General features: G+C 44.0%; 1 protein-coding gene and 1 non-coding gene across 8 annotated transcripts in view; both read right to left on the minus strand.

The window, feature by feature from the left end:
- Positions 1-4,719: 4,719 nt before the first annotated feature.
- Positions 4,720-4,835, minus strand: LOC142185761 (U5 spliceosomal RNA). Its single transcript, XR_012711941.1, has one exon. It is a non-coding gene; the product is annotated as a U5 spliceosomal RNA (small nuclear RNA).
- Positions 4,836-5,804: 969 nt separating this feature from the next.
- The window catches only part of LOC142184125 (uncharacterized), a 48,002-nt gene continuing 29,795 nt past the window's right edge, over positions 5,805-24,011 (minus strand). For 4 of the 7 annotated variants that reach the window (XM_075258843.1, XM_075258840.1, XM_075258841.1 and 1 more), the window contains 11 exons: positions 21,980-22,128; positions 20,664-20,794; positions 20,166-20,425; positions 17,326-17,461; positions 14,970-15,150; positions 13,982-14,086; positions 12,975-13,028; positions 11,982-12,039; positions 10,734-10,908; positions 8,988-9,271; positions 5,805-7,842 (listed from right to left, as the gene is read on the minus strand). In XM_075258843.1, coding sequence (XP_075114944.1) covers positions 7,835-7,842; positions 8,988-9,271; positions 10,734-10,908; positions 11,982-12,039; positions 12,975-13,028; positions 13,982-14,086; positions 14,970-15,150; positions 17,326-17,461; positions 20,166-20,425; positions 20,664-20,794; positions 21,980-22,128 — 1,541 coding nt within the window. In that variant the 3' untranslated portion in view covers positions 5,805-7,834. The remainder of the gene's footprint in view (positions 7,843-8,987; positions 9,272-10,733; positions 10,909-11,981; positions 12,040-12,974; positions 13,029-13,981; positions 14,087-14,969; positions 15,151-17,325; positions 17,462-20,165; positions 20,426-20,663; positions 20,795-21,979; positions 22,129-24,011) is intronic. The other 3 variants (XM_075258845.1, XM_075258842.1, XM_075258839.1) reach the window with 1 other exon arrangement.

Here is a 24,011-nt window from a genome sequence, read left to right on the forward strand (position 1 = left end):
CACCCACAAAACTCGTACCACCGCCTAGATTATATCTTCATCCCCTCGGATTTACTTCCTACCCTTCTCAACACGTCTATCGGCACGATCTCGATTTCGGATCACGCCCCTGTCTCCACTACACTAGAACTCAAAGCCCTCCCCAAACCTCAATGGACTTGGACACTAAATGAGTCCCTACTGGAAGACACTGACCTTGTCACAGACCTTGAAGCTTCTTTGTCCGAATATTTTGAACTAAATGCACAACCTGACATTTCCCCTGCTATAGTATGGGAAGCACATAAGGCCTTCATTCGTGGCCACCTTATCAGACACGCTTCGATACGCAAGAAGGAAAAGCAGAAAAGGTTAGACGGACTTCTCATCCGCATTGCTCAGCTGGAAAGATCTCACAAACGATCCCTAGCCATACAGTCCTTACCCTCCCTCACTGCCTTACGTGAGGAACTTAAAGACCTCCTCAACGCCAGACAGGCCAAACACCATCTACACTTTCGATCCCTTTTATATGCACATGGGGACAGAGGAAACAAACTTATGTCAGCCCTCATCAAGAAAGCGAAATCGAAATCTTTCATCTCCTCTGTTAAATCGCGCACTGGAGCTCTAGTTACCTCCACTCAGGATATTGCCACAGCGTTTGTCCAGTTTTATACCGATCTGTATAACTTAAAAAACTCCCCCACTGATTGCCCTGAGACGGATAGAGCACGCCTCACCACTGAATTTCTGAACTCACTTAACCTCCCTACCCTGCCCCCCACTGACACAACAGCCCTGCTAGCCCCTGTTACGGCCAGTGAACTAAACTCAGTCATACATAGCTTTCACCTTGGTAAAAGCCCTGGCCCGGACGGTTTCCCCCTTCAGTATTATAAAAAATTTCTTAATATTCTCTCACCGCACCTTGTCAGATTGTGTAACGCACTCCTTCTGGGAGGGTCCCTCCCAACCCAATCCCAGGAGGCTTATATAACCCTCATCCCAAAAGAAGGCAAAGATCCAACCCAATGTGGGAGCTACCGCCCGATATCTTTACTTAACGTAGACCTTAAAATCTGGGCCAAGCTACTCGCCCTTCGCATTAGGCCCCTTCTCCCACACTTGATCCATGACGAGCAGGCCGGATTTGTTCGTGGCAGGGAAGGCAGGGATAATACAGCGATTCTTCTACCATTGATACAACGGGCAACCACCCTCAAAGAACCCTTGATACTGCTAGGAGTGGACGCGGAAAAAGCGTTCGATAGGGTGGATTGGGATTTCATGCGCTCAACGCTACTCAAGTTTGGCTTCCCACCACCCTTTATAGCTGCCATATTTACGCTCTACGCCCATCCCCATGCACGGATACGAATCAATGGCACCCTATCTAGCCCATTCACTATCTCTAACGGTACACGCCAGGGATGCCCCCTCTCTCCCTCCCTTTTCATTTTAGTTTTGGAAACGCTCCTGCAAGCCGTTCGCCAGTCTGATCTTATACAGGGAGTCTCCATTAAAGGTCGCACCTTTAAGGCAACAGCATTTGCGGACGACGTACTTTTCATTATATCCAACCCCCTTACTGGCCTTCAAGCCATTACGAACATCCTCACTGCATATGGTACTATTTCCAAATACAAAGCCAATTTATCAAAATCTGAGATCTTGCCTGTCTATTTACCACCATCTCTCAAGGCCACCTTACAGACTTCAACCCCCTATCAATGGACTGACACATCCCTTAAGTACCTTGGAATTTACCTGGCCCCAAACCTGGCAGACCTTTACAACTTAAACTTCGCGCCGTTGCTCCGAGATCTCCGAAAAGACCTCGACACGTACTCCTCCCTCCCACTTTCATGGTTTGGTCGCAAAAACCTCATCCAGACTTACCTAGTCCCTAAAATCCTATATAAATTGAATATGCTTCCCATCTTCCTCCCTAAGATATTTTTTGTTAAACTTCGGCAGCTCTTCTCCCGGTTTATCTGGAGAAATAAACCCCCGAGGCTCTCATGGGCTTTACTGGTTAAACCAAAAGCTGAAGGCGGTATAGGCCTACCAGACATATCACGCTACTATGCTGCCGCTCAATTGCGATGGTGGTCGACCCTTACCTCTCCTATTCGACCCATAACATATGAAAGAGATGCTCGTACGCTGTCAATGCTTTGGCTCCCACCCCCGCGCATATCAACCTCATTTTCTTCCTCGCTCCTACTCCGTGGTGCTCTAGAAATCTGGAGATCCTTGGCGCCCTCCCTTGCGCCGTCCCCATCTCCGCTACTTCCAGTTGGACTCTTACCTTGCCTTCAGCTGTATCCCTCGTCAATAGACGATGATCCCTGGCGATCTTTGATGCATGTCACACTATTGGATATTGCCTCTCCAGACGGCCTACTGTCTTGGGAGAAATGCGTTCCACTGCTCCCGTCTAGAAAGCTCTCCTTTCTACACCTTCGAACTCTTAAGTTCCACATGGACAAGTTCAATGCCTCATCCTCTTTACGTACCTCCCTCACTCTCTTTGAAAAGACACTGGTTTCCAAAACAGGACTCCTGAGGAAGACCTCTACCCTCCTGCATAAACACATTCACCCTTCCAAATCTTCCAAGCCGGCATTCATCTCGAGCTGGGAAATGGAGCTCCACCTGACTCTTACTGAGGAGGAAATTAAATCTGTGCTACGCCAATCCCATGGCCCCTCACCATGCATTAGAATTCAAGAATCGCACTATAAACTCCTCACCCGCTGGTACCGCACCCCCGACTGGCTCTACAACAAACGCCTTTCCGACACTGACAAATGCTGGCGTTGCGACTCTGCTCAGGGCACATACCTCCACCTGTGGTGGACCTGCCCGGTAATTAGAGACTTCTGGGAGACGATACAACTACATATCAGACGCATTACGGGATCCAAACTGACCATCTCCCCTGAAATTATTTTTCTCTCTCTCCCATCCACCTCTTTTCAGCCGCAAACTCACATTCTAGCCTCACACCTTCTCACAGCGGCAAAGACGCTTATACCTAGATATTGGCTTCAACCTTCCTCTCCACCAATTTCACTCTGGTGGGAAAAAATACATGAAATCGCCCGCTTTGAGGAGTTATTAAGCAAATCCTGAAGGAGGCACGACGCTTTCCAAAAAATCTGGAGACCATTCCTGGAGTATTCGAGGTGCTAGTACTTCTACCCCCCCCCCCCCCGCCCTACTTTCCTTCGCTTTCTTGTCTTGTGACACTTCTCAATTTCTCCCCTCTGACACCCTTCCTCCACTAGCTGCTTCTTACTTGATATCCTTGTGTCGAATCTTCTCCCCCCCCATGTCTTCACCTACGCTACCCTCAGCCGCACTACCCCCCCTCCTCACTTACTGATTCTTCCCCCCCCCCTTTTTACTGCCTTTCTTGCGCCCCTTGTCTTACCCCCCCCCCCCTCCTTTTGTTTCTCACCCCCTCCACAACCACCACCACCCTCCCCCCCCCCATACCCCCCCCCGCTCCTTATCCCAACCCTGCCACTGGACTCAGGGAGAGGACGAGAGAGGGAGATAGGGACGATTAATGTGCTCCTATGTCTCACATCTTACAATCATTAGAGATTGCGAGACCCTACCTCCCCTTACTAGTTCATCTCTTCCATATCCCTTACATACTCTGATTCCGATCAGTTATCCATTTAGCCCATCAGATGAATCTATTTCTAACCTGATTAGTGTTCATTCTTACAATTGTATGCCGTTTATACATTCTTTTTGCCTGTTCATTGCTAACATTGTTATGTAAGATTTCTGCTATTTTCCTCTGTAAAATGTAAAAAACTGTTCAATAAAGTTTACTTGAATTAAAAAATATATATTTTAGTAAGGTAAGTCGTGGCAGCAGCTGACTACCTCCCCCCTCCCCTTTCCTCCAAACCCCATAACTTTTTTTTATTTCTCCGCGCTCAGAGCCATACGAGCTCTTAATCTTTGCGGGAAAAATGTTTCTTCATGATGACACCATTAATTATTCGGTACAATGTACTGGGAAAAATTTTTTTAGAATGGGGTAGATGTGAAGAAAAAGTGCATTTGTGCGTTTTTCTTATGGGCTCTGTTTTTACGACATTCACTGTGCAGCCAAAATGACTTCACCTGTATTCTATGTTTCAGTACAATTCCAAGGACATCTAATCATAAAATAGTGATCTCTAGTGATTGTGAGAGTTAAAGTGATATAGTACAGTGCTTATTAATGGTGTCTAAGAGAACTGCAGGATTAGTACTGTCTGATGGTCGCTGAGAGAACTGCAGGATTAGTACTCTCTGATGGTCGCTGAGAGGACTGCAGGATTAGTACTCTCTGATGGTCGCTGAGAGAACTGCAGGATTAGTATTCTCTGATGGTCGCTGAGAGGACTGCAGGATTAGCACTCTCTGATGGTCGCTGAGAGGACTGCAGGATTAGTACTCTCTGATGGTCACTGAGAGGACTGCAGGATTAGTACTCTCTGATGGTCGCTGAGAGAACTGCAGTCTTAGTATAGTGCTATCTGGTGGTGTCTATGTGAGCTAATGACTCTCCGCCTAATCCGTATACCAGCCAAGTCCCTGCTTAATGGAAGGGGGCGAGTCCCTGTTCAGGATATGCAAATAAGGCCAGCAGCAAGCGACCAGCCCACAGACGTTACAGCAGCCGCTCAAGAACCGAACCACAATCTATTTTTCAACCCAAGCATTGGAAGCCCCCGCAGGCTGAAACATGCAAAAATTGCTGCAAAACTCAGTTTCGCTCCTCTACACGGAAATCTTTAGTAAAAGGCGAAAGATTTGTTCATTCTGAAGAGAAACCAGAGTATACCAAGTGAGAGGCCCGCCCCTGGGAACCGAGGCCATGGCCCCAGTCCTGTGCTAGCTCAAGGAGAGCACCTAGAAGAGGCAATGCAAAAGTAGTAAACATCACAGCCCCAAAGGACAAGATGACATTTTTGGCAGCAGGCTCCTTTGGGTTCCAGGTGGCAGCTGTCGACTCAGCATCCTCTCCGCCTAAGCCACGTACCATGCATTTTCCCTGCTGAAGAAGGGAAGGGGCGGTCCCTGTTCAAGATAGCCATTGACAGCCGCCATTACCTTTTTCTGCAGTGGTTTTGTGAACTGCAATCTAGAACTTCTACAGACGTCAACAGTATAATGGGATGAATCCATACAGTTTTCCCAAAACAATGACCCCCATTAGCCAATACAAACCTGCAAGTTTTTCACACATATTTCAACTGCAATACACACGGTCACTCCACATGCACAATCCAACAGTGACATTCAAACTGAGATACACGCATCAGAGGTTTAGATACGCGCATCAGCACACAGTTCCACACGACGGAGGATTACATACGCACGTCTGCACACAGTTTTACACATCGCAAGGTTAGATACACACATCTGCACAAAATAGCACACGGCAGAAGATTAGATATGAACTTCGTCACACAGTACCACACGCCAGAGGATTAGATACGTGCTTCTGCACATAGTTCTACATGTCGGATGATTCGATACATGCAACTGCACACAATACCACAAGCAGGAGGATTAGATATGCATCTCTGCACATAACTGAGGATTAGATGCACACATCTGCAGAAAATACCACACGGCGGAGGATTAGATACGAACCTCTGCACACAGTATCACGCAAGAGGACTAGATACGCGCATCTGCATACAATTCTACACGTCGGAGGTTTAGATACACGCGTCTGCACACAATTACAATGGCACACAGTACAATCCAGTAACACAAAAAAAAAACCAGGCTTTATTCTTAGTAAAGTTTATTTAACAGTGCACATATATTTACATAAGTAGCTGTAACTAGGAAATGAACAAGTAACACGAACACGAAGAATAAGCATTTTACTGGTTAGATTGTCTCTGCTAGAATTAAACAGTGTTTATACAAAAATACATATATATATACTGTATACCTAAGGCACTGCTCTGTCTGAACAACAAGTGCTATGAAGCGAGGCCAATGACAAGTTTAAGACTAAAACGGGATTTTAGCAAACAAAACCATTCCCTCCGTGGCCAACCATCTCATCCGAAACCAACCTGACAAACTGGTGACGACTCCTTGTGTCAATGAAGTTCCACATTTCAGTGTATGACGTGTTTGCATATAATGCAGGCGACCTTGTGAACGGCATGAGATCCATTTTCCAGCCAATGAGAGACACCATTTACATAGATGAGTATTTGGGTAACAGATCAGGGATCCATCGGTAGAAACAGATCAGTTTATTCCAGCCTGCCCGTGCCATGCTATGGGCAGAATACAGGCTGCCACAGCCTCACAGTATAACAGATGGGAATTCAGATTTCATCTCAATTTCCCCAATTGTAAAAATAAGAAAAAAAAGGCCATATATATGTGATATGGAATTGCTTTAAAACCTGCATTATGAGTACGGAGTTGGTAAACCTGAAGTCGATCGTACATTCCTAATGATCTATATAAGTATCGCCCTGAGACCTGCTACATTCATAAGGAAACCCTGTGCACAGCTCCTGGGCTGGTGAACCCCTAACCCTGCAATTCATGTATTAGGCTCTGGAGCACCTTTCTAGTCAAGTAACTTATCTGAGGATTGATAAATCTTAACCATTGCACAAAACCGTAAAGGAAACCGATAAAATTCCAACCGTCCATATACTAATAAGATAAATACATCCATATTCTGCTACCTAACCTGGCAGCATCTCCGTATATTAAGCACAGCGTGTGGCTCTTAAGAAACGTAAAAGCCGTTAAGCCACAATCCTCGAAGAGGTCACTGACTTAACAGAGACGTCAGTCAGTGCAGCCGTCATACCTAAGTCTAATAACAATATGTCTACCGTAGAGCCTGCCGAAGCCAGCTAGTCTGAAATGTATAGGCTTGCTGCATGTAAAGAGTGGGATGGACAGCGCTCACCACTAAATCACTGTAAAATACCAACAGAAACCTCAAGATTATCAAGTAGTTGTCTAATACTGCTGTTTATGTACACAATAAAATAATACTTACAAATGTAACATCAAGACATAACGATAGAAAAAAAAATAATGAAATGTTTTAAAAACCAGGACAAAAAGTCAAGTTGTGGGAATCTGCAAGAAGTCCGATCCCTTACACAGTGTGACCCCATTCTGCAAATGGACGTATCAAAGGTCTATACTTTTCCAAAAAGTGCCATTCATGTCCACTGTGTCTCATACTGCAGGTCATCCCCATTCATGTAAGGGGGGTTGAGGTGCAATAACAGACACGGCCGATGGAAAAGCAGATCTGCAAACATGGCCCTGTCCACTGTGCAGAAGAGTCTCACCCATATTAGTGACTATAGATATTAGTAATGGCAGACACTTACCAGATTTCCACCAAACGTTAAATAAGATGCTGAAAGTGTAACAGATTTCAGCTCTTGAAGGGTTAGTTGTAACAGGCTCGTGTATAGGGCATTACTGCAACCATGACCATAGGTTTTCCATTGTAAGTGCTAGAACAGAAACCCACCTGGGCACATACAAGAGTCCAATAATTTACTGCATAAGACGGAAAAGTAAAGTTCTGTCAAAATTAGAAAAAAAACAAAATATGGATTAAGGTTTCTGAGACCCCGTGCAACTGCCCTACAACACACGTCGTCCCACGAGTGCGGTCTCTGAAGAAGTGCCATCGTATACCCTTTGTTGCTAGATGATCTTTGCATCTCTACATAATAAGTTGAAGTAGCAGCTTTTAAGGACAAGGCTTCAGCGCTTTATTAAATACTGGAGAGCGGAGTGCAAGAACGGGACGAGGACCGCACAGATGTCACATCTCTGGGGACAGAGGAAAAACCATGGTAAAAATAACAGACTGATATTAAAGGGGACCACTCACCGCCTCCACTGATTCTGGAGCAGTTGGAATTTTTTTTCCTCTAGCCCCCACTGTTCCTGAGCAATTGTTAGTTTCAGCTCACAGACTAGTTCAACACTCTGCTGTCAGATGGGCAGTAAAGAACCTAATTAGCATATACGGTGCTTACACTTACAGCAGTGATTGCTCAAGATGGTAGGAGCTCCTACTTGGCTGGAATCAGTGTAGCGAGGACAATTAAGGGATTCTATCATTAAAATGCAATTTTTTCTGGGTACCACATCAGAATGGTCTTAAGAAAGGCTATTCTTCTCCTACCTTTAGATGTCTTCTCCAGGCCACCGTTCGGTAGAAATCCCAGTTTTCGTCTGTATTCAAATGTGTTCTCTCACAGCACTGGAGGCGGTCCCAATCGCACAAACAGCACTGGAAATCTCCAGCGCTGCCTCCATCTTCAGCAATGGCCTCTCTGCGCGTCTTCTTCTGGAGCTGGGTTCAAACTTCTAGGCCTCGGGCAGAGCCGACTGCGCATGCCCGCGGCCACAAGAAAAATGGCCGCTTACACAGTAATTAAGCTGTCATTTTCTTGTGGACTGTGGGCATGCGCAGTCAGCTCTCCCGAGGCCTAGAAGTTTGAACCCAGCTCCGGAAGAAGACACAAGGAGAGGCCGTTGCTGAAGAAGATGGAGGCGGCACTGGAGATTTTTTCTCGCAGCATTGGGGACGCCCCCAGTGCTGTTTGAGCGCTTGGGACCGCCCCCAGTGCTGCGAGAGAACTAATTTGCATACACGAAAACTGGGATTTCTACCGAACAGCGGTGCAGAGAAGACATCTAAAGGTAGGAGAAGAATTGTCTTTCTTAAGGCTATTCCTATGTGTGAACAAGAAAAAAATGTGATATTAATTGTAGAATACCTTTAAGTAGACTCATGTGGATGGTGCGATTACTGCCACCAAAACTACCTGGTAAATCTAATGGAAACCATAAAAATTTCTAATGTGAACATAACCTTAATTACACTTTCTACCCTTATGTGAGCTGACCCAAGGAGTACGAGGTCTATCCTGTCCTATCTCCTGTCACTTCACTTGCTCACAATGTACCTGCAGCAGTCTCAATAGTTGCTGACAAAGAATTCACTTGTCCTTCTTCAAAAGCTAACTTGGGGGAAATTGTAGCAGCTTCAATGAGGTCCTGGTTACAGCTGTCCATAGCAATGGAGTCAGACAAATTGCTAGTCTTGGAATGGATTCCCAAGTCAATTATTTCCTCAAACGTCCATGTTGCAGACTTTCCGTTCAGCTTTGGTAGACTGTCACCTGTGCTATCATCTTCATTACAATGTATTTCATCTTGGCTCAGTATAGCTGTGTCATCGGTAAACTGGCTGTAAAAAGAAATGTATATATTAGACACAGGAGTAACTGGAAGCAACTTGGATGGATTAGAATTCCAATCATAAAAAAACATTATCTAATAACCCTCTCCTCTGGATCTATACTGCTTTATTGTGGATGGGATTAAAGAACCAAAATTCAAAAACAACGATAACTATGAACGTAGCCAGAAGTCAACAGAGTTCTCCTCAAGCGGAGCTGAGGGGGATCATCGGCGCCAACAACACGCTCATTATATGGCATCCCAGCGCGCTGCTGAGATGCCGAAACAATCACGGGCACAGCACGAGGAATGAGTTTAGCAGCAGGCCAGCCTGACAGCTGCCGAAACGCCGGAGCAGGCGGATCATCGACACCAACAACACGCTCATTAGATGGCATCCCAGTGAGATGCTGGAACAATCACAGGCACAGTGCAAGGAATGAGTTCAGCGGCAGGCCAGCTTGAGAGCTGCTGAAACGCCAAAGCAGCTGTCGCCATCGATGTCAACAACACGCTGACGAAGTCGAGGGCAGAGGCTAGTAAATAAATAGGAGTGGGAGGTTTCGCCTACCGAGTCTACAACCATGGAATTATCAAATTGGGCCACCTTTGTGGTGTAAGGGTGCATTCACACTGAGTATACGCTGACTGATTCGAAACGTTAAAACACGTTCAGAATCCACGCGTACAAAGCTGATCCCATTCATTTCTATGGGGAGCGCACGTATGACGGCTCCCATTGAAATGAATGGGATATGCTTTGTACTCGCCGATTCTGAACGTGTTTTAACGTTCAGAATCAGCCAGCGTATACTCCGTGTGAATGCACCCTAATAAAGTAAAAAAAACTGTGATTTAGTCACTTTTTTTTTGTGCCAACTAAGTCTCTGAAAGTGGGCAGGGCCTGGACATGGGCTCATCCACCACCCACACCAAAGTCATTTTTGTGGTGTGAATGATGGCAGAACCAACAGCAGCTCCAGGGCTGCTGTAGATTTACAAGGGAAAGGGGGAAAAGCACCTGACCCATGATGAAGCACAGCCTCAATATGAATGGAGCGCTCCTGGTGATGGCACAGGGGACATCAAGATAAGTGTAAAATATACCAGGCTTCATGAATTCCCCCCATGGTGTTTTTGCACCATGGGATTTCTTTTGGTTTAAAAAAAAAAAAAAAAGTAAAATACTATCTACCTAATTAAGTCACATGTCTTACACCAAATAATATTTCTGCTTTATCGGAAGTCTGAGAAAAGTATTAGGTGAAGATTAAATGTCAATTGGAGCTAGGACATTAAAAAAAAAAAAAAAAAAAGTTTTGTAGAAAATCTGGCAGCCATGCAGATTTCTTTTGCTCATTCAGAATAGAGATGCCCTCCCCAGAGGCGGGACCTGTACCCATCAGACATTTCCAGCAATAACCATGCCCAGACACATATATTACTCTGTACCAGGCGCCAGCACTGACCTCGACTCTGCTGATGAGTGTCCATTAAGTTTCTCCTCCATGTCTGGCCTGTCACCATTAATAAATAATTCATTGCTTTCATCCACAGCAGCTTTCTGGGACAAGGAATCCTGAGAATCAGTTTTTTCTCTCATTTCACTGCCTCCATCTCCATCCTCATCTTCGGTGACTCTTCCTGAAAGACATCACAACAGGGTACAATAGAACTACACAGGTAGCTCATGCAATTCATGGCAATCTAATCTACAGCTCACTGTTGGCTTCTTGATCTCAAAAACAAATATAGACTTAAAGAGGAACTTTCAGGTCCTCGGGCACCAGCGGTTTTATATACCGCTAGAAAGCCGACAGTGCGCTGAATTCAGTGCTATCCAGTTATGTCCCCTGGATGAAGAGCTATCGGTGCCATTACCAGAGTTCTTCAGTTTCAGAAAGGGCGCTCCTGACAGTCTGTGAGTAGAGTCCATAGCTCTATACTGTGAGGGGGCGTTCCTTAACGCCCTCCATGACGCTGAGTGGTAAGGACTGCCCCCTCTGACAGTACAGCGCTATGGACTCTACTGTCAGGAAGGGCGTTCATCACAGACTGTCAGGAACGCCCTCCTGAATTCAGCGCACTGTTGACTTTCTAGCGGTATTTAAAACCGCAGGTGCCCGAGGACATGAAAGGTTCTCTTCAAGTATATAACTAATCTGTTAAAACTCTACTACTCCAATGTTAAGGTATGTGGGTCATCTAAAGGCACGACTTAAGCATATTACCCAGATCCTCAACAGATCATTGCCCAGCGCCCTGGTGTCACCTTCTCTATTGTTCCACAGTCCAAGTTCTGATGCGCACATTGGCATTGTATGCGCTTTCATCTGTGGACAGGGGTCCGTGGTAAGCATCCTGACCTGTCAGTGACTATGCAACCCCGTATTCAGCAAGGTGTGATACTCATGTGAATTGACACCTTTCTGTCATAGCCAGGAATAAATTTAGCAATTTGTGCTCCAGCTCTTCTTTGGGATCTGGCCAGACAGCCTAACTTTCACTTCCCACACACACCAATGCATCTTGTGCCACAGTGTCATTTCAGTTTTTTACCGCACCTCAATTAAAATAACGCTAAAGTGCATGTATACAAATAGCACAACAAAGTGCACATATCAATCGTAGTAATCATGGCAGAAGAATTGTGAATTACTCTTAGATATTCATCCCTCCGCCACACACACGTGCTCTTCAACACAAACCTAACCAACCTTGTGAGTTTCTCTCTACTTCGCTGGAGTCTTCATCTTCTTCAGACTTGTCTTCGCTCTTTCAGACAAAAAAAAAGCAACAAAAACATTTACTTATAATACTGATACATTCACTATTATTATTTATATTTTTTACATTTCAGGTTTATTTTTCGTGATCTGTGTTGTACATAATCTTATTTCCGTGCTTTGACCCTCTTTCCACTAACATGAATTGTCAAAGAAGAGTCAAGATTCCCTCCATACACACCAGCTGATGGACGCGTCAGACCAAAATCTGTGGGTTCGGTGAACATTCATTGACTGTGCATGGCCAGCTTAAAGAGGACCTTTCACATTCTCAACGACATGTGGTTTTATGTACCGCTAGAAAGCCAACAATGTGCTGAATTCATGGCACTTTCCCGGTGGTGGAGATATCGGTGCTGTTCATTTCGGTACCAATACCTCCACACTGTCAGAAGAGCAGGCCTTACAGATCAGTGTCATCGTTGAGTTGTGAGGAAAGCTCCCCCTGACAGTACTCCTCCACAGACTTGTACTATCAGGGGGATACTCCTTACCACCTCAGTACAGTGACGGCTTTCTAGCCGAATATAATACCGCACATCGATGATGACGTGAACCACTACACTCAGCATCCACCGACACTTGATGTGACCATTGAGTATATAAATAAGTTCATACAATATGTCTTCTGTGCTAATAGCCCGTTATTTGAGGGGGTTCCAGATACCCAATGGGGCTGAAACAGGAAAAAATTGAGGATATCCTACCTGGACAATTCTATTAAAGAGCATTCCTCCTAAATCACAATATAAGCCAAACAAAATGACCTTCACTACAGGTCTGCAAGAGATTGAGCATGTACATGCATCCGTGCAGGAGATTCATGACTACAATATAGGTTGTATACAATATACCCATAAGTGACCACAAGTACAGTATGGGAAGGCCAGTTCGGTAAAAATAACATGAGATAGGTGGCCCTACCTTAGCATCACTCTGATCGTTCTTCCGAGTTCTCTTCATTATTTCTTCAATTCTCTATAAAAAGATAAAATAGTTTACTCTTCCAACTGGAGTTATACATATATGGCCATACATACGGAGCCTTCCTCAGATCTGACTACTGCCCTGCTGGTCTCTGCAGGTTGTATCTTTAATGAGGATTACAAGTCTAGTTGTAATCTTGATACATATATATCTTTATCTATCAATCTATCTATCAATCTCCTATCTACCTACCTATCTCATATCTCAATCTCCTATCTACCTACCTATCTCATATCTCTATCTCATATCTCTATCTCATATCTCTATCTCATATCTCTATCTCATATCTCTATCTCATATCTCTATCTCATATCTCTATCTCATATCTCTATCTCATATCTCTATCTCATATCTCTATCTCATATCTCTATCTCATATCTCTATCTCATATCTCTATCTCATATCTCTATCTCATATCTCTATCTCATATCTCTATCTCATATCTCTATCTCATATCTCCTATCTATCTATCTATCTCCTATCTATCTATCTATCTATCTCCTATCATCTATCTATCTATCTATCTATCTACCTCCTATCTATCTTGTATCTATCTATCCATCTATATCCTATCTATCTATCCATCTATCTATCCATCTATCTATCATCTATCTATCATCTATCTATCATCTATCTATCATCTATCTATCATCTATCTATCATCTATCTATCATCTATCTATCATCTATCTGTTACTTCTAGCACAAAATTCAATGGGGAAGATAGAAAATGAGAAAGGAAAGGACACAAAAAAACACATTATGATCTATCTTCAGGTGGTTTCTGCCTTGCAAAGCCCATTGAAGTGAATGAACAGGAGACAGAACAAAAACCTGCTAGTGGTTTTTTTTCGCCTCATTTTTCGCCTTCATTTCTATGGGTTTTACATGGTGAAATCCCACTGAAGCTAGAGGACGCTGCTTGTGATCCTGATCACTGTATACCTTTTTTCTCTGCAGTCTTTCCTGCATATTTTGCTGCATGATTTTTTCCCGTTCTTGTCTTTGCTTCTCAGCTTCTTCAAGAGCTTTAGCTTCTGCTTCTTCTCGCTTATATAAAATAACAGCAAATTAGTTTAACACATATACACCATCGCATACATTAATGTCTGCCCTGCACAATATCAGGAATCACTAGGTCATCCCAAGACCAAGAGATCTGTGTTGTGGCACTGAGATCCATAGGAGTGGATTCTGAAAGAGAATCAAAAGAACACCAGGGGGCGCCATATCTAGTATGTAACAGCAATACCTAGACATTGGAGCATTACAGATGAGAGACAGTTACACTGCATAGGATCTATTAGAATAAGTCTATATTTAATCATGAATCTACCCACTTAGGCCTACAGTTCATTGTCTATGCTGGATAATTATATATGCTCAGTAATCGGTCTATAAGGGATGTCTCTGCAGGTAACTAAGAATCTACATAAAGGTGTAAAATAACAGACTAAGTATATTGGTAAGTTGCAGGACTTTTCATTATACAAGTCATTAAAGATGACCTTTCATCACCTCCAGAAACTCCAACGCTTCATCCTTCAATAGGTGGCGCTCCACTGATTCTGGCACAGCTGACATTTTTTTCTAGTCCCCACTGTTTCTGAGCAATCATTCAATATGCTATTCAGGCTCTCCACTGTCAGGTAGGTGGATCTGGGCTGAAGTAGATAGTCTGGGACCACCCACCTGACAGTACGGTCTAATTAACATACTGGGTGCAGAAACTAACAACACTAATTGTTCAGGAATGGCGGGGGCTAGGGAAAAAACCCAATTGTGAAGCTACATCTATTGAAAGATGTAAAGAGTTGGAAATTATGAAGGTGGTGTAAGGCCAGTTTTAAAGAGTTATCTATATAAAGACAAGAAGCCCCCAAAATACATTACATAAAAATCCTATTACTGTGATAGAGAAATGGTTCCAAACCTGTAGCTGAAGTTCTGCCAGTCGCTCCTGTTCTTCTTGGTCTCTGCGAATCTTTTCCTCTACAGCCAGTCTTTCTTCCTCCTCTTTTTCCAGCTTTCTCTTCTCCTCCAGTAGTTTTGCTTCTTCTTCTAGTCTCAGTCTATCCTCTTCTGCTTTACGAGCCATTTCTTCCTGTCTTATCCTGTCAATAGTTGACATAGCTAAATTAAACCGGTGTGCCCCGTTATTGGACAATTGAAATACCTGTAAACTATACATCATATCAGATCTATCCGTATATATTTTCTTTACATTCTACTTTTGGAAATGCTACAGTTCCTCTACCTCTTTAGAAAGGCTATTCATCTCTCACCTTTAGATGTGATCTCCGCCGCGCCGTTCCTAAGAAATACCGTTTTTTACCGGCATGTAAATTAGTTCTCTCACAGCGATGGGGGCGGGCCCCAGTGCTGAAAATGCGATGGGGGTGTCTCCACTGCAGCTCGAGAACACAATCCTGCGACGCCTCTATCTTCGGCTGGATCCTCCCCTTCTCTGTTGTCTTCCTCCTGTGTCACCTCCGATGCCTGCGTAGTTGGCTCTGCCAGTGAGACACCAGCAGAGCAGAGTGCGAATGCCGGCCGGCAGCCATTTTTGGGAGGCTGCTCCTGCATTGAACTACAAGAGCAAGAGCGGCCTCCCAAAAATGGCCGTCGGCCGGCATGCGCAGTCGGCTCTACTAGTGTCTTACTGGCAGAGCCAACTGCGCAGGCGTTGGAGGTGACACAGGAGGAAGGTGACAGAGAAGGGGAGGATCCAGCCAAAGATGAAGGCGTCGCAGGATTGTGTTCTTTAACAGCAGTAAGAACACCCCCATCGCTGCCAGAGAACTAATTTACATACCGGTAAAAACCGGTATTTCTAAGGAACGGCTCAGCGGAGATCACATCTAAAGGTAAGAGACGAATAGCCTTTATAAAGGCTATTCCGACGTCTTATCCACAAAAAAAGAGGTTTTAATGGTAAAATCCCTTTAAAGAGAGTCTGTCACCAGAACCCGGCCACACAGATTCAGGTAACCCTAATATATCCAACACTGATTTCCCATTGTGAATCTGCTGATGAGATTTTACCACTTTTGTCAATAAGCAAATGAGATCTTTAGCACAACAAGAGCGTTACCACTTATCTCTATGGAGCAACAACACAACCCTCATTGCTCCCAAGAGCTAATGTGTATATTGATGTAACAACATTATCAGTATGGAAGAAGTGATTCACAAGGGGAAAACACTGTACAATTCAGGTGACTCCATCTTATGGGAAGGGTTGATATGCTGCTTCTGGTGACACCTAACAAAAGAATAAATCACTATAAAAGTCAGGATAGGCCCACAAGATGAACACAGGGAAGGGAGGACTGTGCTAAAAGCAGACTAGGGCAAGTGGGATATAAGAACTTACTATAATGAAACAGTCCTGTGCAAAGAGAAGGAGCCATCCCCTAGCACTATGCAAGAAACAAAAAATTCAGACACCTCCCAATGTAGTACTAGTAGAGATGAGCGAGTACTATTCGAAACGGCACGCTCCCATAGGAATGAATGGATGCAGCTGGCGCGCAGGGGGTTGAGCGGCAGGACGCCGGCACAGGCTGAGTCCATTCATTCCTATGGTAATGTGCTATTAGAATAGTACTTGCTCATCTCTACTAGTGATGTATTTTGGTGCTGTGTGCAAAATGCTAATATAATTCTTGTACTTGTAATTATAAGCCGGCTCTATTAATGGCCTAAACTTTGGCCATGATTACATTAGCATAGGTGCTTTACTACAGCTCACTATGGTTCTCCTATGTGGAGTTACAGAGCTTAGGATGGGAGTGCATGTAGAGCTTTTGCAGATGGAATTGCACCTATAGACAGAGGATAACATCATTGGCTGTTAAAGAGGACCTCTTATCACTTGCATCAATTGCACCAGCTCTACCGATTCCGACACAGTTGGAAATGTTTCTCTAGTCGCCACCATTCCTAGCAGTCAATGCTGTTAGGTATGGTCCCTGATGTGCTATTTAGTCTCTGTACTGTCAGGTAGAAGTAGACACAGGGTTTGATCTTGAGCTCTTACACCCAATTAGAGCTCTGAATTGTGCCCCTCTGACATTACAGAGCCAAACTAGTATATCAGGGATCAAAACGAACTGCATTTGTTGCTCAGACACAGTGCTGGAATCAGCGGAGGAGCGCCTATTAACACATGATAAGAATTGGTGAACAGTCCTCTTTAACCTCCTATCCACATCACATTTCTACCCCTTTTTATAACAACCCAGTGGAAAGACAAAAAAAAAAAAATTATAATTATAATCCGTAACCTTTCTTCTTCTTGTCTTTGGATTCGCTCTTTCTCCTCGCGCTCTCTTTGCTCCCGTGCAAGACGGCGATTTTCAGCTAACATTTTAGCAGCTTCCTCAGCAGTGGTGCTCCCTGATATTGTCTTGTTACTGGATTCTACAAATAAAATACACATTCTCCTATCTGCAGTGCTACAAAAGTCAGAATTTATAATGTTTTAAAACCTGTGAATTTACCAATTGTGCTGTATTCTTTTATGGATTACCATACCACTCCCAACTTTATGCGCTCGAACTGGAAGATGTTGAACGTCTTTTTAAGCTAAAGCCGGATGTTGTGGAAATACATCAATCTTAGGCCTGGTTCACATCTAGAAATGCGTTTCCATTTGGGGAACCCTCAAACGGAAACCTAATCCACATCAAAAAGCGGTTACCTTAGGAAACCCGCAGAACCCATAGACTATCATAGAGTTCATATGGTTTCCGCACGAAAAATGCAGAGAGAAAAGTGCAGCTTGAACGGAATCCCCAAATGCAGATGTGAACCCGGACTAACCGGCTATGGAAATGTGGCAGAAAACATCCAGTTTTATACCCCCCAAGAAAAATGGTTCTCAGATTCTCAGCTTTCATGTGATGCCAAGATTGAAGTACTAGCTATAACAGAACCGGAGATATCACTAGTTAAAACCACTAGTGATATCAAATTCTTTTACAGTTAGTACTTTAATCAGATAATCTCAGCTTTCTTATTATACCAGAAACATTTGGTATAAAACCAGAGATACAACCATTTGACGTGACCATCCCCCCTGTTACATGTGTCAGCTCTACATACTGTATTGTGTATGAGTGTACAGACAGTCTCTCCCTGGCAATGCTCAGAAAATTGTTAATGGGAACCTTACAGCTGCTTTTCTATTCCTTTTAAGAAATGTGATAGATTAATAAAGAATATTACAAAAACATTCACACAATTCCCCCCGACCCCATAACCAAAAAATAAAAAAATGGGAGTCGCACTGATGCAGTAAGGAAACGACCACTACTAGACAGTTTACACTGTCCATCTAGAGACAGATAAAGCTGTTTTGTTGTAATCTTTTTTTTAAAGGGATTCTACAATTAAAATGCATTTTTTTGTCGATCACACGTAGAAATAGCCTTAAGAAAGGTTATTCTTCTCCTACCTTTAGAGGTCTTCTCCGCACCGCCGTTCAGTTGAAACCCCGGTTTTCTTCGGTATGCAATTGAGTTCTCTTCCAGCACTGGGGGCGTCGCCAATGCTGCCAGAGAACTCTCCAGCGCCGACTCCCTCTTCTTCAGGAACGGCCTCTTCACGCGTCTTCTTCCGGAGCTGGGTTCAATCTTCTAAGTCTCAGGCAGAGCAGACTGTGCATGCCCGCGGCCACAAGAAAATGGCCGCTTATGCTTAACGTGTAAGCAGGCATTTTTCTTTTGGCCACGGGCATGCACAGTCTGCTCTGCCCGAGGCCTAGAAGATAAAACCCTGCTCTGGAAGAAGACGTGTAGAGAGGCCGTTCCTGAAGTAGATGGAGGCGGAACTGGAGAGTTCTCTCGCAGCATTGAGGACGCCCCCAGTGCTGCGAACGAACTCATTTTCATATTGAAGAAAACTGGGATTTCAACTGAACGGCGGCGCGGAGAAGACATCTTAAGGTAGGAGAAGAATAGCCTTTCTTAAGGCTATTTCTACGTGTAATCGACAAAAAAAATGCATTTTACTGGTAGAATCCCTTTAACCATTCCTTCTTCTATTATTGCAGATCTATATGGTATAGATACAAACAGAAATGGCATTTCTTGACACATTAAAAAAAAAAAGTGACCAGTAGGCAAACTGAAATAAGAGCATGAAGTGGTCCTTGGCACACTTATGTGTAAGCTGTTTAGTGACCCTGCCTGAGACTTCACAATAGGATTAGTTTCTTTTGCATAGAGAGTTCATATACTTTCCAGTCCTGCACTTTATATAGATGTCCGAGAACGCTCAGTCAGCAGAAACATCTTCCTCCGGACACACACGTCCACATACATGTTTGGTTGCGTGTGCTATTAGTGTTAATAACCTTTGCTAGAGGCTTAACGACCTTGAGGAAAGAAAGATTAGGCATTTTGAAATCTGACATACCGATCATTTTTCCCCCAATTGGTGGTCGGAAGACTCACATAAAACACAAGAGATGATCACAGCTGATGGGTTTGGCTGACAGGAGGTATTTCATGATCATTTTTCTAATATACTTTATTAACCTATCTAATCTCCTTTTAAAACAAAAACAGGCTGTAAAGTTTCCACTAGCAATGTCCTAAGCATTGCTAGGGAGAGTCTATGTGTACTCAATGCAGCATGTAGAGCTGTAGCATTTGCCAAAAGGTGGATAGTCACTTCATATGGCCGTATCTCTGGTTTTATACAAACGAAAACTGGAATCCAATGAAAGCTAATCTGCTCTCATTTGACACAAGAACCATTTTTCCAGGTTGTATAAAACCAGAGATACAGCCATCTGAAGTGAATGCTACAGCTCTACAATACTGGCAATACAGATGTGTACGTATCTCCTTGGTAACAGCTCAGTTAGAAGGCTGCTAGGGAGAATTTTAGAGCCTGTTTTCTTTTACATTAAAGTTAGATAGGTTAAGTCTATTACAAAAATGTTCAAACACCCCCCAAAACAAAAACCAAAAATTATACAGTGTCAGTGTGTAGACCGGAGAGCTTTACTTGTAAGCAGAGTCCCTATAATTCTATGTAGAAATCCTCAACCGTTTCAATGTATGAAGGGAAAGATAAGATTGCAGATGACATCACACACGCGCGCAATAAAATTTACCATCTTTGGTCTTTGAACTTGTGGCCTCTTTTTCTGAGGTCTGTGGGGTTTTGGGCTCTGAGCTAACCGCATCTGTAGATTTCTCCTTTGGTTTGGTTTCTGGTTCAGCAGTCTTTTTGGTAGAGCTTAAGACAGATGGTGTGAGTGAAGGACGCTGGATTGGAACTGGTTTTTGAGTCACAGTCGGTGAAGGAGGTCTCTGCTTCATTAAGCTTGGAGATGGTGGACGGTTCCTTTGTGTCACTGAGCTACTGTTCTTTCTGAAATACGGAGAAAAATGTATGGGGTTACATTAATCCTTCCAGAATGTATGCGTCTCGTTGGAGGCCAAGGGGGATTTGTAACTAGCAGCTTCATGGCTGAAGTCTAACGGCTTATTCACATGAAAACGCATTAGGATAGTTCCCAATGACTCCCATCAAAGATTTAGTAATGCAGAAAATGTAACCGAGCACCATAAAAGAGGCAACAAATGGAGGCTGACTAAAACGCACTTACTTTTCAAGTGTTGGTGACGGTGCACGCTTTGCTACACCGACGGGAGAAGGAGACCTTCGTCGTGAAGTCACAGTAGGAGATGGTGGACGTTTCCCCACAGAAGGTGGTGAAGGTTTTTCGACGCTCGACTTCTATTAAGCATTATAATGTATTACACATATTGCAGAAAACATAGGAGTGCAAATGTTATACCTGTTCTGAATCACATAACAGAACTAGCAAATCTATTAATCTGTCTGTGCTGATTGCAAGCCCGGAACTTTTCGCCACCATATAAAGTATCCCCAAGATAGGTAATAAACCTATACAAGGAAACACCTATAAGGCTTTTGGATGAACAGGCCAAGGTCATAGTGAGCGCCTCGTAGTACTAACACACAGTAAATACAGTAGACTGTAACTCAGACTTTGCAGCACTGAACGTACAGGTATCCCTCAGGGTCGGAGACCAATCAGGTGGTAGAGGAGTGGGGTGGAGCGCGCACAAACCAACCGAACATGTAATCTTTCAAAATCTTTAAATACTAGCCCACGACGCTTTTCGGGTAAATATCCCTTTTTCAAGTGCTGATAGCCTGCAGAGACTGCGTCCGATATGTTATCAGCTGGTTTTATATGCACTTGAAAAAGGGATATTTACCCGAAATGCATCGTGCTCTTGGGATTACTACCTTGAGACCAAAAGGCATAAAATCCAAAATATCCTAAACTTCACCCCACCCCCTGAACATCTGCTATCAGGTCAGAAACACCACCGTAAATATCAAGATTAGATGAGCAGTCAGATCTTAATGGGGGCATCTAAGATTTTTTTTTTTTTTTTTTTTTGGGCAGGAGACACCATGAATAACTGGATGTGGGGTCAACAGCCGTCTCTAGCACAAGTCACCTGTTTGGGCCTGCTTATGATGACCATACTATACACAGCATTGTGCTTTGGACTGCTAGTGCCGGGCCTTCTACAGTGTCTGGGAACAATGATTGCAGTTCACCTCCGTTTGATGTTAGCTGGACTGCAGTACTGGCACCTGGACACTATACAGGAGATGGCGCCACCTGCTTCCAGCTCAGTTCACATCAGAAGTGGACCTGAAAAGCTGTGGTAGACCGGCTGTCGGTCACAGACCAGAAAGGCTGTAAAAAACCCTGAATAACCCCCTTATAGTAGTTGTCTGTATCTTTTTTTTATTTTTACAGACAACATAGCCAGCTTTCTTCCACTGCTCATATCATGCGATATCGTTTCTGAACTAATATTCTGCTTGCACAAAAAAACTGAAAAGCAGAGGATGGAAAAATCAAGGCTTGCTCCTTACCTGACTGGCTTCCGAGAGGGTAGAAGCGGACGCTGCAGTGCTCGGAGACTTCCCTCTGTCAATGCTGCGGCTGCGCATAGGACCTTTAGAGACGGAGGGTGGGGTACTGGTGGTAGTGGCTGAAGCTGAACGAGGACAGAGGTAAGATTCTATAAAGTTAAGAATTTGACAGGACAAAACAGAGAGCCAAGTGCAGAGCATAACAGAGGAAAAGGAGAGAGAGAGAGAGAAAGAGATTGTGTGTTAGAAACAGCGAGAAGCCCACCGATGGTAGTGCGAAGTGCAACAGATCACACAGACACCACCACCCCAATACACAGTGTACTGAAGCAATAGCACCAGGAAGAAAAGACCCTATTTACTAAATGGATGGGTTCGCTCACTTCAGCATCATTGTATGGATATTTTACCCACTATCACTGTCTTATTAACAACTATTTTTTCTCAGGCTGATTCAATTAGGAAAGAGAAAATTGGTGTTTGGGCTGTAGATGAGATTATGTAATGCCATCACCATTAAATAAAACTCTTTATAGGGCTGAACCACAAATAGCAGGTAGGGGAGAAGTATCTGATCACACAGCCCAGTTCCCCCTCTGTATGGCGCCATCCAGAGGAAGCCGAAGGGAACGGTAGAGACTATGACTGTGCAAAACCACTCGACGCCCCCTGCAGCCCCGACAGATCAGATACTTATTACCTACCCTGTGGAAAGACAATGTTTAATCCATGTTACAGCCCCTTTAAAGAGGTTTTCAAGGATAAAAATATTGACCAATTCTTAGGATAGGTCAACACCAATAATAGATCTGTGGGGTCTGACACTCGCCCCATGGATTAACTGTTCACTGCAGCTCATACACAGAGAATGGAGCAGGAAGCAGATAGCACCGATTTCTATTTAGTGGCCATATCATGTACTGCAGATCAGTCACTATACAGAACAGCACTGTCTGCTTCCTGCACCACTCTGTGTATCATCTGCTGGGAACAAAAGACCAATGATGTTAGTGATCTATTCAAGATGGGTCATCAATATTTTTAGGCCAGAAACTCCTTTTAAAGATAACCTTTCACCACCTCCACCAAGTCCAGTTCTTTGCATTAACAGCTCCTGCGTCACAGATTCTGACAAAATTGGAAGATTTCTCTAGCCCCGTCTGTTCCCAGGTAATCAATGCTGTTTGTCTTGATGCCTGATTTACCATTTAGACTTTATACTGTCATTAGGGCGGTGTCGGACAAGGGGGTGTGATTCTGAGCTCTGACATAGTCTCTGATTGGAGCTCTGAGTCACACCCCCTGCCTGACATGACAGAGCTTAAAATCATTAGACACCCAAACTTGTTACTTAGGAATGGCGGGGGCTAGAGAGAAAATTCTAACTGTGCTGGAATCGGTGATGCAGCCCCTATTAACAGATGCTAAGAATGGGAATTGGTGGAGGTGGTGAAAGGTGCTTGTTAAGCTTTGTTTAAAAAAAAAAATAATAATAAAAAAAAAAAAGATGGCATCCGATAATCCACACCTTCAGAATCAGAAAAAGGGGTTGCTTTTCTTTTCCCCAGAAACAGCGCCACCCTCTTGACCAAAGGCTGGGCATGGCAATAGAGCTCAGTGGGGCTGTGCTGCAGTACAAGGCGCAGTCCGCAGACAAGAGCGGTGCTATTTCTTGGGGGAGAGGGCGTCAGACTGCATCTATATCACAGTAACATTTACTTATATCATTGTTTTCATCTGAAAGGAGACATAAATGGATTCTACTATTAAAATCAAATATTTTCTCACTAACACGTAGGAAAAGCCTTAAGAAAGGCTATCACTTCTCCTACCTTTAGATGTCTTTTCTGCGCCGCCGTTTCGTAGAAATCCCGGTTTTTGCCAGTGTGCAAATACGTTCTCTCTCAGCACTGGGGGCATTCCCAATGCTGCGAGAGAACTCTCCAGCGCCACCTCCATCTTCTTCAGCAACGGGCTCTTCACGCGTCGTCTTCCGGGGGTTGGCTTCAAACTTCTAGGCCTCGGGCAAAGC

The sequence above is a fragment of the Leptodactylus fuscus genome, chromosome 11, assembly GCF_031893055.1.
Source record: "Leptodactylus fuscus isolate aLepFus1 chromosome 11, aLepFus1.hap2, whole genome shotgun sequence".
Classification (NCBI taxonomy): Eukaryota; Metazoa; Chordata; class Amphibia; order Anura; family Leptodactylidae; genus Leptodactylus; species Leptodactylus fuscus.